The sequence below is a fragment of the Mytilus galloprovincialis genome, chromosome 12 (assembly GCF_965363235.1).
Source record: "Mytilus galloprovincialis chromosome 12, xbMytGall1.hap1.1, whole genome shotgun sequence".
Taxonomy (NCBI): domain Eukaryota; kingdom Metazoa; phylum Mollusca; class Bivalvia; order Mytilida; family Mytilidae; genus Mytilus; species Mytilus galloprovincialis.
Genome location: NC_134849.1, coordinates 66,736,206 through 66,751,833, shown reverse-complemented (window position 1 = coordinate 66,751,833; position 15,628 = coordinate 66,736,206). Strand labels below are relative to the sequence as shown.

Here is a 15,628-nt window from a genome sequence, read left to right as displayed (position 1 = left end):
CATACCGCATAGTCAGTTATAAAAGGCCCCGAAATGACAATGTAAAACAATTCAAACAAGAAAACTAACGGACTAACTTATGCACAAATATTGAACGAAAAACAAAAAAGATAACACATTAACAAACGACAACCGCTGAATTACAGGCTCTTGACTTGGGACAGGCACATACATTTTGAATTTGGCGGGGCTAAACATGTTAGCGGGATCCCAAATTCAAGTCAAATTGATATTTTAAAACAACATAAAAGTAAAAAAGTAAAAAAAAAAAATATTTTAAAAAAATATTATTGTGTTTGTGAGTGGAAAACTACTTAAAATTGTAGAAATATTCAAAAGTAGCTCTCGCGTTTTTGTTCTGCGACTACGTTAACGGAACACCAATGCAGTAATCGATCTTCATGACTATGACTTCAATATTCATGATATTCAATGGTATAAAATATCATGTCTGCTTGTCGTAGACTCGAAAAGACTTCAAGTTGGAATAGATCTACAAAGACTAAAGAACGTTCATGTGTGATTTGGCAATTGTACATGTCCACGACACCGATGTCCAGATATTGTTCGGAAGATGTTTTGAGAGTTGCGATGCTACCGGACATATAAAATTAAACTGTTACAGTATATTACAGAACACGAAACTGGCTATCTTTGCTGTAAATACAAGTTAAAAACCGGACATGGTTTACATTAAAGCTAAAAATCCCAATCCCACGGCATCAAATAAATTTAAAAAAAAAACATATGACCTTTAACATTGGAGGGCTAAACTACATGTAGCATTGAGCCGTGTCCAGGTCCTAAATAGAAAATAAAGAGATGTGGAGTAAATGTACACGGGACAAAATCGCACACAATATATAGAAAAAACACAAATTATTAATGAACAGGGCTTTTATTCCTGTTCTTCATCTTGAAAGGAGCTGGAGTGTCTTCAACGAGGAACTAGACCATTGATCCTCATTATACAAAAGTAACATAGGTTAGTGCATCGGACTACAAAAATATAAGTTCCTGGTTCGATCCCCCGTTCCGGGGAGAAAATTTCCAATCCACTATTAATAAATATGTTTAAACTAACAATAGCCACACACTTGACTTTGTGGATTACATTATTTTTTTCTTCATCCTACATATGTCTTTTGATATTGTTCATACATGTAAATACTAAAAGTCTTACACTGTATCTATATATTTTGCTCCGAGACCAGAACATAATAAGATGGATAAAACAAAACTTGCGCTTTAGATTAAGAAAGGGTCTGAAAGATTTCAGTTGTATCATTTTTTTCCAGTTCTTCTGGGGTCCTTGAGCCCTTCCCTCGCCAACAATATATAGAGTTTGCTTTATTTGTAAAAGAGGCTAGTTACGCTTCTTTATTATCATCTTAGATTAACCTCTCCAAAATTAAAAGTAAAGATCACGCACCCTTATTGTTTAGATTGATAAAGACTTTTGCATCCGTCGACATTATCTTCGATTAAAGAAGTATTGATCTGACAATCGCTGTGCATGTATACTTTAACGATCTTTACATGAATGACAAATGACAACATTGTCATTTTTTGAATGACAATTAAACAGTGTGGGGGAAAGATAAATTGAATACACTTTCGTTTTTGTTTTTTTGTTTTTGTGAAATCAAAAATGAAAAATGAAAACACTTTCATTTTTCGATTTTAGTTTTTGAGAAATCAAAATCAAAAATGAAAATACTTTTGTTTTTCGTTTTTTGTTTTGTGAAATCAAAAACGAAAAACGAAAACACTTTTGTTTTTCATTTTGGTTTTTAAGAAATCACAAACGAAAAATGAAAACACTTTCGTTTTTTGTTTTTTTGTTTTTGATATTTCAAAACGAAAAACGATTGGACGCAGATATACACGGACCTATACAGTGGTAACATGAAACTGATGAGTTTCAGAATTTTACTATAATTAAGAAACTTATAAAATTTAGAATGGAAATGCGGAATGTGTCATAGAGGCAATAGCCCGACCATAGAACAGACAACAGCAAAAGGTCACCAATAGGTGTGCAATGCAGCGAGAAATTCTAGCATTCGTAGGCGTCGTTTAGCTGGCCCCTCAACAAATATATATATACTTGTTCAGTGATAATGAACCTGACTGAGTATACACACGAAATTAAAATTAAAAATTATATCAGACTAACAATGGCCAGATGCTCCTGACTTTGAACAGGCGCACAAATGAGGTGGAGTTAAACATGCTATATATCAATATAATATATCAACCCTCTCCCTATACCTCTAGACAATGTAAATACGCAATACGCAATTAAAATTCAGTTCAAGAGAAGTCGGAGTCTGATGTCAGAAAATGTAACAAAAGAAAATAAACAAAATGACAATAATACATAATAGTTATCAAAGATACATAAACTAGAGGCTCTCAAGAGCCTGTGTCGCTCACCTTGGTCTAAGTGCATATTAAACAATGGACACAGATAAATTCATGACAAAATTATGTTTTGGTGATTGTGATGTGTTTGTAGATTTTATTTTATTTTACATTCTTTTTTCTTACAATTTTCTCTATCTTTATGCCTTTTAGTTACAGAGGAAAATATTTTGTAAAAACTTACAAAAATTTACCAAATTAATGAAAACCGTTTAAAATTTACTATAAAGTGCAATAACTCCTTTAGGGGTCAACTGACAATTTTATTCATTTGACTTATTTGTAGATCTTGTTTTGCTAAACATTATTGCTGTTTACAGTGTATCTCTATCTATAATAGTATTCAAGATACTAACCGAAAACAGCAAAATTTTCTTAAAATTGCCTATTGGGGGCAGCAACCCAACAACTAGTTGTTCAATTTATCTGAAAATTTTAAGGTAAATAGATATTGAATATATAAACAATTCAACCTATATAAGATTTGCTTTAAATGCTTTGGTTTCAGAGTTATAAGGCAAAGTTTACATTTTACCCGTATGTTCTATTTTTAGCCATAGTGGCCATCTTGGTTGGTTTGGTAGGTCACCGCACACATTTTTTAAACTAGATACCCAAAATGATGATTGTGGCCAAGTATGGTTAAATTTGGCCCAGTAAATTCAGAGAAGATTTTTGTAAAGATAACAAAATTAACGAAAAATTGGTAAAAAAATGACTATAAAGGGCAATAACTCCTGAATAAGTCAACTGACCATATTGGTCAGGTGACTTATTTGTAGATTCTACTTTGCTGAACATTATTGCTGTTTACAGTTTATCTCTATCTATAAAATTATTCAAGATAATAACCGAAAACGGAAAAAGAATCCTAAAAATTACCAGTTCAGAGGCAGCAAAACAACAACCGGATGTGCGATCCATCTGAAAACTTCAGGGCAGTTAGATCTTGACTTGATAAACAAGTCTATCCCATGTCCGATTTGCCCTAAATGCTTTGGCTTCAGAGTTATAAGCCAAAATATAAATTTTACCCCTATGTTCTATTTTTAGCCATGGTGGCCATGGTGCTTGGTTTGGTTAGTCACCGGACACATTTTTAAACTAGATACCCAAATGATTATTGTGGCATGAATGGTTAAATTACTGCCAAGTTTGGGAGGAGAAGATTTTTGTAAAAGTTAACGACTATGGACGACTATGGACGACTATGGACGACGGACGTCAAGAGATGAGAAAAGCTCACTTGGCCCTTTGGGCCTGGTGAGCTAATAATAACAGACTTTTAACAGTTAACTGACATGCAAGCTCCAGACCTCCATTATACTGATTGAAAGATTATGTCTTCATCATATGAATATCAGACACAATCCCTCCCGTTAGGGGTCAAGTATCATACTATCATAAAAGTTATCAAAGGTACCAGGATCATAATTTAGTACGCCAGACGCGCGTTTTGTCTTCATAAGACTCATCAGTGACGTTCATATCAAAATATTTAACAAGCCAAACAAGTACGAAGTTGAAGAGCATTGAGGAATCAAAATTCGAAAAATGTGTGCCAAATTCAGGTAAGGTAATCTATTCCTGTGATGAGAAAATCCTTAGTTTTTCATTAAAATCATCGTTTTGTAAATAGGAAATTAATCAAAAAGACCACATAATTGATATTCATGTCAACACCGAAGTGCTGACTACTGGGCTGGTGATACCCTCGGGGATGAAACTTCCACCAGCAGTGGCATCGACCCAGTGGTGTAAATAGTTATCAAAGGTACCAGGATTATAATTTAGTAGGCCATATATGAAAAGAACATAACCCGGGTCATGCCAACAACTGGTTTTCAAATAAATGTGTTTAGTTCCGATGAAGACCCTATAAGTGAATCAGTAGAAAAGCCAAAATATGCAATCTTTAATGAACTGACAACAGTATCGTAACTGTATGACTTCTTAATAAGTCTATTTGAAGGTTTTGTTAGCTTCTGAGGTGAATAATGACATTTTTGTGCTATATATTTGCGTATTTTCCTGGAAAATGTTATGACAAGTAAATATAAAAAGTTTTGACAACAACATTTAATGAAATTACATGCATGTGCATGGATGGATGACCAGTTTAAATGTCTTATGTTTGAATCATAATTAACATTTTTTTAGACTGTTGCAAACGATGTCAAAACATCACCTCGGTATTTTTGTTCACACCTTGGTTGTTGAAAACGACTTTAGGGAAACAAAACATTTTCCCTTTGTAAAACGTATAACGTTTCAGGACTCTTCTATTTTCAGAAAAACTTACATACATGTACATATATGGTACACTAGTAGGTAGTTTAATCTTTTACAAATATAAACATTACATTAACAACATCTCAAAATATCTGGGAAGATCTTTGACAAAACATAGCACGCATTACAGTGATATATGAGTTTGAAGAAAACAAAACATCAACAAACCGAAACTATTACCTCCTTGACAAAATATTCACTATACATTCTAATGATCCCTTGAATTACCATAAATTATAAACAAATATCATATTTACGATTATCAATTGTGATCTGTTTAATTTACAAGTAGGACAAAATTGATGGATTATTTATAGAAAATACAAAAGACATATGCGCATAACCAGAATGATGTGACATGATTTATAATATAATACCTCAACGGCGTCTTTGTTACATCCGCTGTCTATTAAAAGCCTGCAAACCTGTAAATGTCCATTCTCAGCAGCTATTACGAACGCTGTGTATTCATAGATCTGATACAAAAACAAAAATGGACAGGTATAACTTAAATATTTTAAAAAGAAGATATCGTCCTTCATTATCGACATTTATTTCACAGAATATATGAACCGTAAAACGTGTTCATACTATTTATATCAATAAATATCTTTTTTTTTTTGTTAAATTATTAACATTTCTTTTATGAACTAGTTAGACACAGACACAGAGTCAATCTGTACATTTTTCATTGTTGTGTTTATTTTTCTATGTTGTGTTTTGTGTAGTAATGTTTGTCTATTGGTGGGTTTCTTGTTTGACCATAGCGTTTTGTTCGACATTTAAAATTAAATGTTCCTTTTGTATCTTGTTTACCTCTCTTTGAAAAGTAAGAACAGGAAGACCATAAGGAGAAAGACCAATGTTTTACAAAATAAACCATTTTTTGGAACATAAATACTTTTGATATTCAACAATGGTGAATCGACGAAATATTAAGGTTTACACTGAGTTTCAATAAATTTTTGTCACGCCAAATAATAAATTGCTAACATTATGTAATATAAACTATTTCTAGATCAAATACTAAGGTTAATGATAAAGGACCTATAACTTTAATATAAATAAAGACACAACGGAAACCATAAAAAATGTTTGATCTTATTCTGCACAAAATAATTGGAAGATCAAAATCTAATTAGTTGGGGTTAAACATGTTTATGAGATCTCAAACCTCTCATATACACAGGCAAAAGTGCCACGCATGATATACGCACGAAGGCCATTACATGCGTATATCATGCGTGAATCATGCGTAAATCATGCATATTTTAGCTGCACACTATGTGACTATATGATAGTATAAGGAAATGAAGATAACAATTATATTGCTTTAAAATAAAGTACTGACTGTTTCGTCGAAAGTTCCAGCAATACAATTCTGTGGCATAACAATCAAACCATACAAGAATATATTTTTTTTCAAACAATTTCACTTTCTATTTGTATACAATGAAAATAGAAGATACCAAAAGTTGTCAAAACATTAAAAAAGAAGAATTTATCAAACCCAGACAATAAAAACAATAAAATAATTTACTTCATAGTTTTATCATGACTACACACGATAATCATGTGTTTTGATTAACGCATGATTCTCATGCGTAAATTTATTCCATGGTATACACACGTAGCTCTATACGCATAATTTTCGTGCGGGAATAATGCGAAAATCATGTGCAAATTTACCTACGATCATCGGCTGTAGCTCGATGTGGGCGTTTCCGTGCGAAAAAATTCGCATGATTAACGCATGATTTTTGCACGATTATCATGCATGGCACATTTACTAGTGTACCTCTAGCCAATGCAGAAAAGTAAATGCATAACAATACGCACATTAAAATTCAGTTCAAGAGAAGTCCGAGTCTGGTGTCAGGAGATGTAACCAAAAAAAAAATAACAAAATGACAATAATACAGAAATAACATCAGACTACTAGCAGTTAACTGACATGCCAGCTCCAGACTTCAATTGAACTAATTGAAAGATTATGTATTCATCATATGAATATCAGGCACAATCCTTCCAGTGAGGGGTTTAGTATCATACCATCATAACATAATTGAGAAGAACATAACCCGTGTCATGTCAACAACTGTTTTTTTAATAAAGGTGTTTAGTTCCGATGCAAAGACCCTATAAGTGAATCAATATGTTCGGTTTTATTTGTATAAATTTCAAGATTGTAATAAATATATCAGAATATATTGATATAATTCATTTTACATCATGATCATACTGATCATACTGATAAATGATTTTTGTTAACCAAATTACAAACAGATAATAACACTTAATGTTCCTTTTTTCAATTGTGGCGTTGTTTTGTATACTTTTAGTGGTTATATAATTTATTAATTGTGTACATAGCACTTTCTTTGAAAGAACGTTGAACTAATATCCCGATGTTTTATATAAACTATTGAATTACGTTGATGTTACCCATAAAACCATTATGTTTCACAATATAAGTTTGTACGTTCAGTACAACAAGATTTTTACATTTACGGCTTCTTTATTGCAATTGTTGTCAAGTAACAGCTTTGTAACTTCTAAATTCCCATTTCCAGCGGCAAACATCAGTGCTGTATCATTATCAGCCTAGAAAATTTTTTTTTATATCTAATTTGAATGATAAACTAAGCAATGATATGTATAAATAAAGGCAACAGTAGTATACCCCTGTTCAAAATTCATAAATCGATTGAGAAAAAAACAATTCAAGATTTCAAACTAAAACTGAAAGAAACACATTAAATTTAAGAGGAGAACTACGATACAACAAAAACACAACATTAGAATGTAACACACACAGAAACGAACTTTAATATAACAATGGCCTTTATCTGGATTTGGTACATGACATTATAAGAAAAAAATGGCAGGAATAAACTAGGTCACATGCAAAGGTTTCTAATAAATAAAACGACAATTCATATGTGGTTTCTTCTTTATCTTATTCATCTGTATTTTAATCATGTTAAAACAATTTAGATATATCCTTCTTGTGAGATGTGCGAAATTCATTTAGACTTATCAATATTGACAAATTATTTGTTGAAGTAATAAAAAGAATTATATTTTATCAAATAGTATGTTTTACATACATCAACGTCTTCTGTACGAGTTTTATATTTGAGTAGCAGTTTTGTCACTTCAGTGTGTCCGTGTTCAGCAGCCTTCATTAACGATGTGTAATTATGTCTCTGAAAATATTCAACAGCCATCAAATACTATCTATTGAATCACATACTGCAATTTAAAAAAAGTATACAAACACAATTAAATAAAATAATACTTTCAATCAAAGAAGATGACTAACACGAAGGACGATGTTTGATCGTTTATGACTTAAGTTAAAATAAGATGAACTTAAATGGTATAAATAATCGTGACACTAAATTTTAGAAAGCTTACTTACGATATCATTATAATATCAAACAGATGTTGGAACTTGAATTTCCATTTTACTCACGTATAATATTTTTGGTCAGAATATACATGAGCAACTATTTTACCCAAAAAAGTAAAACACATTACCATCTTTGATCAAAAATATGTTGGAGCACAGTATCATTTGGATAAAGCTGTGTTGATAGCTGATGCATATAAGTACAAAAAAGTTTTAATAATATGAAATCGAAAACATTGATGTCATATGAGCCTTGAAAACTTCGCTTTATCATCCCTCTACCGGTACAAATATTGACATAAAACACAAAACATAAATCATAGAGCGTCAAAAGAATAAAAAGCTACAAAACCAACACAATATAGAAAACTAAAGACTAAGAAACACGAAGGATCTCCAGGCTCCGGAATGGTATGTAGAGATAGATAGATAGATAGATAGATAGATAGATAGATAGATAGATAGATAGATAGATAGATAGATAGATAGATAAATAGATAGATAGATAGATAGATAGATAGATAGATAGATAGATAGATAGATAGATAGATAGATAGATAGATAGATAGATAGATAGATAGATAGATAGATAGATAGATAGATAGATAGATAGATAGATAGATATGATAGATAGATAGATAGATAGATAGATAGATAGATAGATAGATAGATAGATAGAGAGAGAGAGAGAGAGAGAGAGAGAGAGAGAGAGAGAGAGAGAGATGAAATTTTAATTTTATGATAAATCAAACAGAAAAACTAAATGAGAAAATGTTCTTCATGTTTGATTATATTAGCATTATATGTACTTAATTGACTTTAAGATAATTAAAATAAGTTTATGGAGATAATATATAGCATACATCTATTACTTCTTTGTTACATCCGTGTTCTATTAATAGTTCAGTAACCTCTAAATGTTGTTTCACCGTCGCCCACATGAAAGCTGTATAATTATCTTTCTAAAATAAAACAGTTTGTATTAAAACATTTCATAACAGGAATGTGTCCATAGTACACGGATGCCCCATTTGCACTATCATTTTCTGTGTTTATTGGACCGTGAAATTGAGGTACAAACCCTAATTTAGTATTTAAATTAGAAAGATGATATCACAGAGAACATGTATAAAAGTTTCAAGTTGATTGGACTTCAACTTCATCAAAAACTACCTTGACCACTATCTTTAACCTGAAATTTGCACTATCATTTTCTATAATCAGTGAACCGTGAAATTGGGGTCAAAACACTTATTTGGCTTTAAAATTAGAAAAATCATATAATAGGGCACATGTGTACTGAGTTTTAGATTGATTGGACTTCCAACTTCATCAAAAACTACCTTGACCAAAAACTTTAACCTGAAACTGGACGAATGAATGGAAGGACAGAAGGACGGAAGGACGAATGAATGGAAGGACAGACGGACCGAAGGACGTGTGGATCGTTTCATTTCGGCTATTAATTGAATAATGTCGGCTCATTTTTTTAACCGCTCCTCTTAATTTCTGATGGTGACGTACTAAAAAATGCGAATAGGTAAAATGACGTAACTTAGGAAAAACATCTTTTAGCAAATCATTAACAAACACAAAATAAGAGATTGTCTATATATTTTTGAAAACAAACATCATTTTGCTAAAACATCGATAACAAATTCCTAATTGACACTATGTAATAATCGTTGATTCAATTAAAGGGTACGTGTATATGTTTCATCTGATCTGACTGAGAAGATTATGTAGAACATACATCTGCCAATTCAATTAGACACCCTTTTTCAAGTAACATTTTTGTTATCTCAAGTTCTCCCCGCATTGCAGCCATAATAAGTGGTGTGTCAGGTCTTTTCCAATCCTGAAACACAAATGAGTGATAAATAGAAGAATGTATAATGATTGAAAAAATATTAACACAATGACTCAATGGATAACATTGAAATAATGTGCAGTAGCGACATAAATACTTTAACCGTCATGCAATAATAACATTTTAAAAAATTCAAATATTCTCATCAATGGATTCAGTAGAATACAATGAAAACATGAGAACACTTTACAAATGATTTAACAAGTGTGTTACAACTACAATTTTTTCTGATAATTTTTTATGTAACATATCAGGACTTCTATGAGTCCGTAATATTATATACAGCATTGTTTTATTAAGAATTTTAGAGATGAATATTTATGCATTCTACAGTTTAAACTAAATTGATGATCGACATTTTTTTTTTTTTTTTTCGTTTCTTACAACCATTTGCTGACAATTATTTTGAAATTGTTTTTATATTGTTTTGATAACAATTAAAGACATGTTGTTTGCACGAGGTCAAAACAATTTCTTATTCTAAACCGTGCGAATATGATTAACCTGTTGAGTTAAAAATATATGAAAACAAATTCTGTATAAATGCGAGTGTCTGAACCCTTTTCTTAATTCGGGAAAGAAATTTTTCATGTGTCTTTTGACGTTACTATAACAAATTGGCCTTATCATTATGTGTAAATAAACAAATAATGGTTTACTTATACCGCATCGTCTTAAACCTATTCACCTGGTACAGAGATGAATTCAACAAAATATCCTACCATTTATTCATCTGTATATACACCATTCCCTACTCTTTAATGATTAAGATCAAATAAGATTGCCAGCACTTTACCTGTGTATGAGGAGTTACTAATTTCAAAGACTTACTTTTCGAAAAATATATGCATTATTATTATTTGCGTTTTGTTCTTTTTAAGCTAAATTGACAAATGGGCGTTTAAAACCATATTCTCATTATTCGTATCTTTACAAACTACTTCTAAATGTTTACCTGTATCGATATGTGATTAATATTAGAACAAGTCTCTAAACACAATTTCACTCTTTCAACATCTCCACTCTGGATAGCACAAAACAGTGGCTATAAGTAAAAATAGGTTGAATTACACTGAACTGAAAGTAGAGGTGTACACAGCAGGCACAAGAAACATCACTCATAGTTATCCACTTCACCTTATTGCAGTAATTGTATAGAGGAAAACTACTTTAAATTACATTTGAATTGCATTTCATAATGACGAGTTTTTTTTAGCCTTGAAAACAATGACATGTTCTTATTTCAATATAAAGTACACAGGAAAAAGTGCCACACATGTTTTACATATGTTTTACATACGTAAAACATGCGTTTTGAAACGCATGTGAAACGTCTTTTTCCTACCACGCACGTATAACGCATGAAAAATATATGTGCTGTAAAACGCATGTTAAAAACATGCGTTATTCATGCGTTTTACACAGGAAAAATATATGTAATGTTAAACGCATGTTTCAAAACCATGCGTTAAACATGTGTTATAAGAAATATGTGTATAATATGCGTTTTAAATGATGCGTATAACATGTGTGTCACAAACATGCGTATAATGCATATTTCAAACAAATTAAAAGATATTATTTCAAATCATCCATAAAACCTTTGTCAAGTTTACTAGTTCACATTTCATATGTTTCACACAACCAAGACGACTTCTGTTTACTTTTGAAGGATATTCCCTGGACATACATTTGCTTTAATCAGTTTAATTGGACTCTGTTGGATAGTTGTCCAATTACAGTCATACAACATCTTTTCATATTATTTTGACCACAAATCTCCTTTTGACAAGCAACATCAGTATCATATTGCAGACTGGACTTGACTTTTCATCAGTCTTTAGAATTTTCCTGTTTGAATACACCATTAAACAAAAGAAATATCTGTAACATAATTTTCATGTTTCTAAAACCTTTATCAGGTACATTTGACACTATGGTATTTGAAAAAAACATGATATGAAATATTTGATGGAATAAAAACTGACAATCTTTGGTCTCTGTAGTTTCATTAGCAGTAATACCACAACTCTGTTATACAGAGGTCAAAATTATCTTAAATGGATTTTGTGGAATGTTGTACATGTATTTGATCTTTTTTGTTAAAATGTTTCTTATGGTTAAACTTTGACAAACACATTTGTTGACTTATGCATATAATATGAAAAATTATAATATGAAAAGCAAAACCCCAAAAGCGTATAAGATGTATCCTTTAGCATCAATTTGAAAACAATTTTGAAGTTGTGTCCATTGCAGGTTTAATGACAACCAATGTCTTGAAAAATCTGAGATTGTATTATTTTTTTAAACATATTAAATGAAAAATTCAATAAATCCGCTCAAGAATCTCATTCATATTTTTTCTCTCTGTTGTCTATTTGTTGCAGAATATAAATTTAAAAAAAACTTCTAAAAATCTGATTTCGCTCTACTTTTATTTACAGCATTCTCAAAACATTACAATCAACTTTTTATGTTTTTGTTGTTGACATAATAACAATATCAGTTGAATGTTCTATCTTCTAAATGTCACTCTTCTTGAAGTTGTCCTCATCTGAAAAGAAAACAATTACATTCATAATCATACATTTAAACTTAATTTGATTTATTCCCATATAATGTAAGTTGTTAGTTTTAAACATAATGAAATAACCTCAGTGACTTCTAAACATGCTTTTCTGTCTCATTTTGGTCTCTTGTAGAGAGTTGTCTCATTGGCAATAATACCACATCTACTTTTTTTATATTTGTCTCCTTTTGATATAACAACATATTTGAATAGAACTGGAAGGTATTTTATGAATATAAATATTGATTTTGCTATCAGTAAATTTAAAACAAACTAAACATTATTGTTATACACATATGTATGTTGACCAGTTAGCCAAACTGTTGATACCTATGTTTTGGCATTGTACAAGATCATGTTCTTATCCTATGATTAATGGAGGTCTATTCTCTAAATCAATTAGATGTTTACTGATTGATATTTAAGTCTTAGACACATGATTTTTGGTTTTACATTTGCCATGAGTTTTGTTAATTTTTAAATTCTTTTTCAATGGTCTCTGGTGGAGAGTAATGACTCATTGGCAATCATACCACATCTTCATATTTTTATATTAAACTTTAATATATGTAGCTAAAAACTGGAAGCAATTAATATTTGTAATAAAAACAATCTTGCAATACAAAATATAACCACAGCTGATCTTTTTACTTACAAAATCGAGCAGTTTTTAAAGTGTTATAACCATAAGAAGTTAGTTGAAACTAACAACTGCAATGTGTTTGGAAAAGCAAGGATTAAAACATTTATTTTTTTAAATCTCTCTCCAAATATTACATAAATATAAATATATCTTTATACACATACCTACTTTTTTTGCCTACATAAGTCCTTTCTATGAAAATATCCTTTGGTTTTGCTTGGTTTTTCAGAAACTCCTGTAACATAAATGAAATAAAATTAAGTTTTGAATAAATTCTTTATTAGATGTCATTTTGTACTAATTATGAACATGGTAAAGGTACAAATAGTTTCAATTCACTCTCAATGACAGTGTTTTTCCATACAGGGTTACAGCTAATTTCCCAATGCATGTAGATCAAAACTTTGGTTAGCTTGCTTGCTTTGTTTGTATATTGTACACTCATGTTAGGTTAACACCCAATTGAATTCAAATATAATATATACAGGTTTAACTATGCCTATATATATATATTGTTTAAAGATGTCAATCTTATTCACAAAGCTTGTATAAACAATTATACAAACAAAGCAAGCAAGCCAACCAAAGTTTTACTTTGCAAGCATAAGGAAATCAGCTGTAATACATGCCGGATCATCATGTTCCATCCTTTTAGACATCTCTAAATAAAACACTAGATTCACAATAAATATTTGGTTTATCAAAATGTCAGATGTAAGTTTCATAATATTTGGTTAAACAATTTTACCCCATGTCAGATTTGCTCTAAATGCTTTGTTTCAGAGATATACATTTTTGTAAGCCAAAATCTATATTATACCTCAATGTTCAATTTTCCATACAAGGTGGTTAGATTGCCATAGCTGTATTATGACCTGATAGTCAATTTTCCATGAGGTTCAAAATACCATATAGGGCCCCTGGCAATTGTATGTGTTTCTTTTTTTTTTTGCTGTTTATTTACTAATGTTGATTTATTGATATATACCATGTATTCCCCTTATAAGTTATCAGTTGTTTCTCTATTGCATTATATCTTTTTTAATAATTTCTCCTTACTATTTGTAACAGTAGTGAATCACAAACTCTGTCTCACCAACAAGTCTCAGACAAAAAGCAATTCAGACAGAAAGAACTTTCAACTTGAAGATGTTTTAGTTGAATGTATAGTAGAAAAGTTCAAATTTCAGCTTGGCAAAGACTGTTACAGCAAAGTTACCTTAATGTATAGTAATAAAGTTTCAGCATAAATATTGAATTGAAAGCAAGTTGTCTTACAAAATACATATATATTCAATACAGTAAGTCTGGCAAAGAGCAAAAAACAACGGAAGGCCACAAATTGTTTCCAAAACAGCAATCTTGCACCAAACAAAACATATACTTACCATTGCTAAATTTTACTTGAAACATTTACCAGGCGTCTTTCCTTGCCGTTTTCTTCACCATTTGTGTAATTTTTTAAACATCCATGTACATGTACCTTCCTGGCATAGGGGAGGTCAAATTTGATAACAAGCCTATAGGATAAAAAGAAATCCATTTCATAAAAATTTTACAGAAACTATTTTCATATTACTTTACAATTACAGACACAGTCTGTGTTCATGTGAAAGCCAAAATGAAGAGCATAGATATAAGAAGATGTGGTATGAGTGCCAATGAGACAACTCTTCATCCAAGTCACAATTTATAAAACATGTAAAAGTAAACCATTAAAGGTCAAAGTACAGTCTTCAACATAGAGGTTTTGCTCACAATGCACAGCAAGCTACAAAATGTATAATAGAGCTTTGGCTCACAATGCACAGCAAGCTACAAAATGTATAAAGGGCCCAAAAAATTACTATTAGAGTAAAACCATCCAATGAGAATTGCTGCAAGCATTTTTTAGTTATTGTCCAAAACTGGAAAATCCCCTTTATTTAATGAATAAAACCCCATGCCATAACTCTGAAATGTAAAATGTAAAATTTTAAAATTCTAAAAGGAGCTTCCATCAAAAGATATAACCAATTCACAAAAGTTTCACGAGAACAGCTGCTGAAAGTATTTTTGAGTTATTGTCAGAAAACTGGAAACATTCCCCTTTTTTATGAATAAAAGCCGGTAACTCAAAAACCAAATATCTAAAATTACAAAAATTGAAAGGGATCTCATGTCAAAAGATATAAACAATTCACCAAAATTTCTTGCAAAAAAAAGAAAACATTCTAGAGTTTTTGACTGAAAACTGGAAAATCACACTTTTCTCATGAAAAACCCTGTTACTCAAAAACTTAAAATCTAAACTTTATAAAAAATGAAAGGGAACTCATGTCAATAGATATAAACAATTCACCAAAGTTTTATGCAAAATGGTTTAAGCATTTATGAGTTAATGTCCAACATGTTGACCATGGACAGACG

The 15,628-nt window shown here is 30.8% G+C and overlaps 1 protein-coding gene across 4 annotated transcripts in view; it reads right to left on the bottom strand.

Moving 5' to 3' along the window:
* The window catches only part of LOC143054607 (uncharacterized), a 51,805-nt gene that overhangs the window by 17,457 nt on the left and 18,720 nt on the right, over positions 1–15,628 (bottom strand). For all 4 annotated transcript variants that reach the window (XM_076227618.1, XM_076227619.1, XM_076227621.1 and 1 more), the window contains 6 exons: positions 10,960–11,049; positions 9,888–9,992; positions 8,998–9,096; positions 7,830–7,928; positions 7,225–7,323; positions 5,097–5,195 (listed from right to left, as the gene is read on the bottom strand). In XM_076227618.1, the coding sequence (XP_076083733.1) occupies positions 5,097–5,195; positions 7,225–7,323; positions 7,830–7,928; positions 8,998–9,096; positions 9,888–9,992; positions 10,960–11,049 (591 nt within the window). The remainder of the gene's footprint in view (positions 1–5,096; positions 5,196–7,224; positions 7,324–7,829; positions 7,929–8,997; positions 9,097–9,887; positions 9,993–10,959; positions 11,050–15,628) is intronic.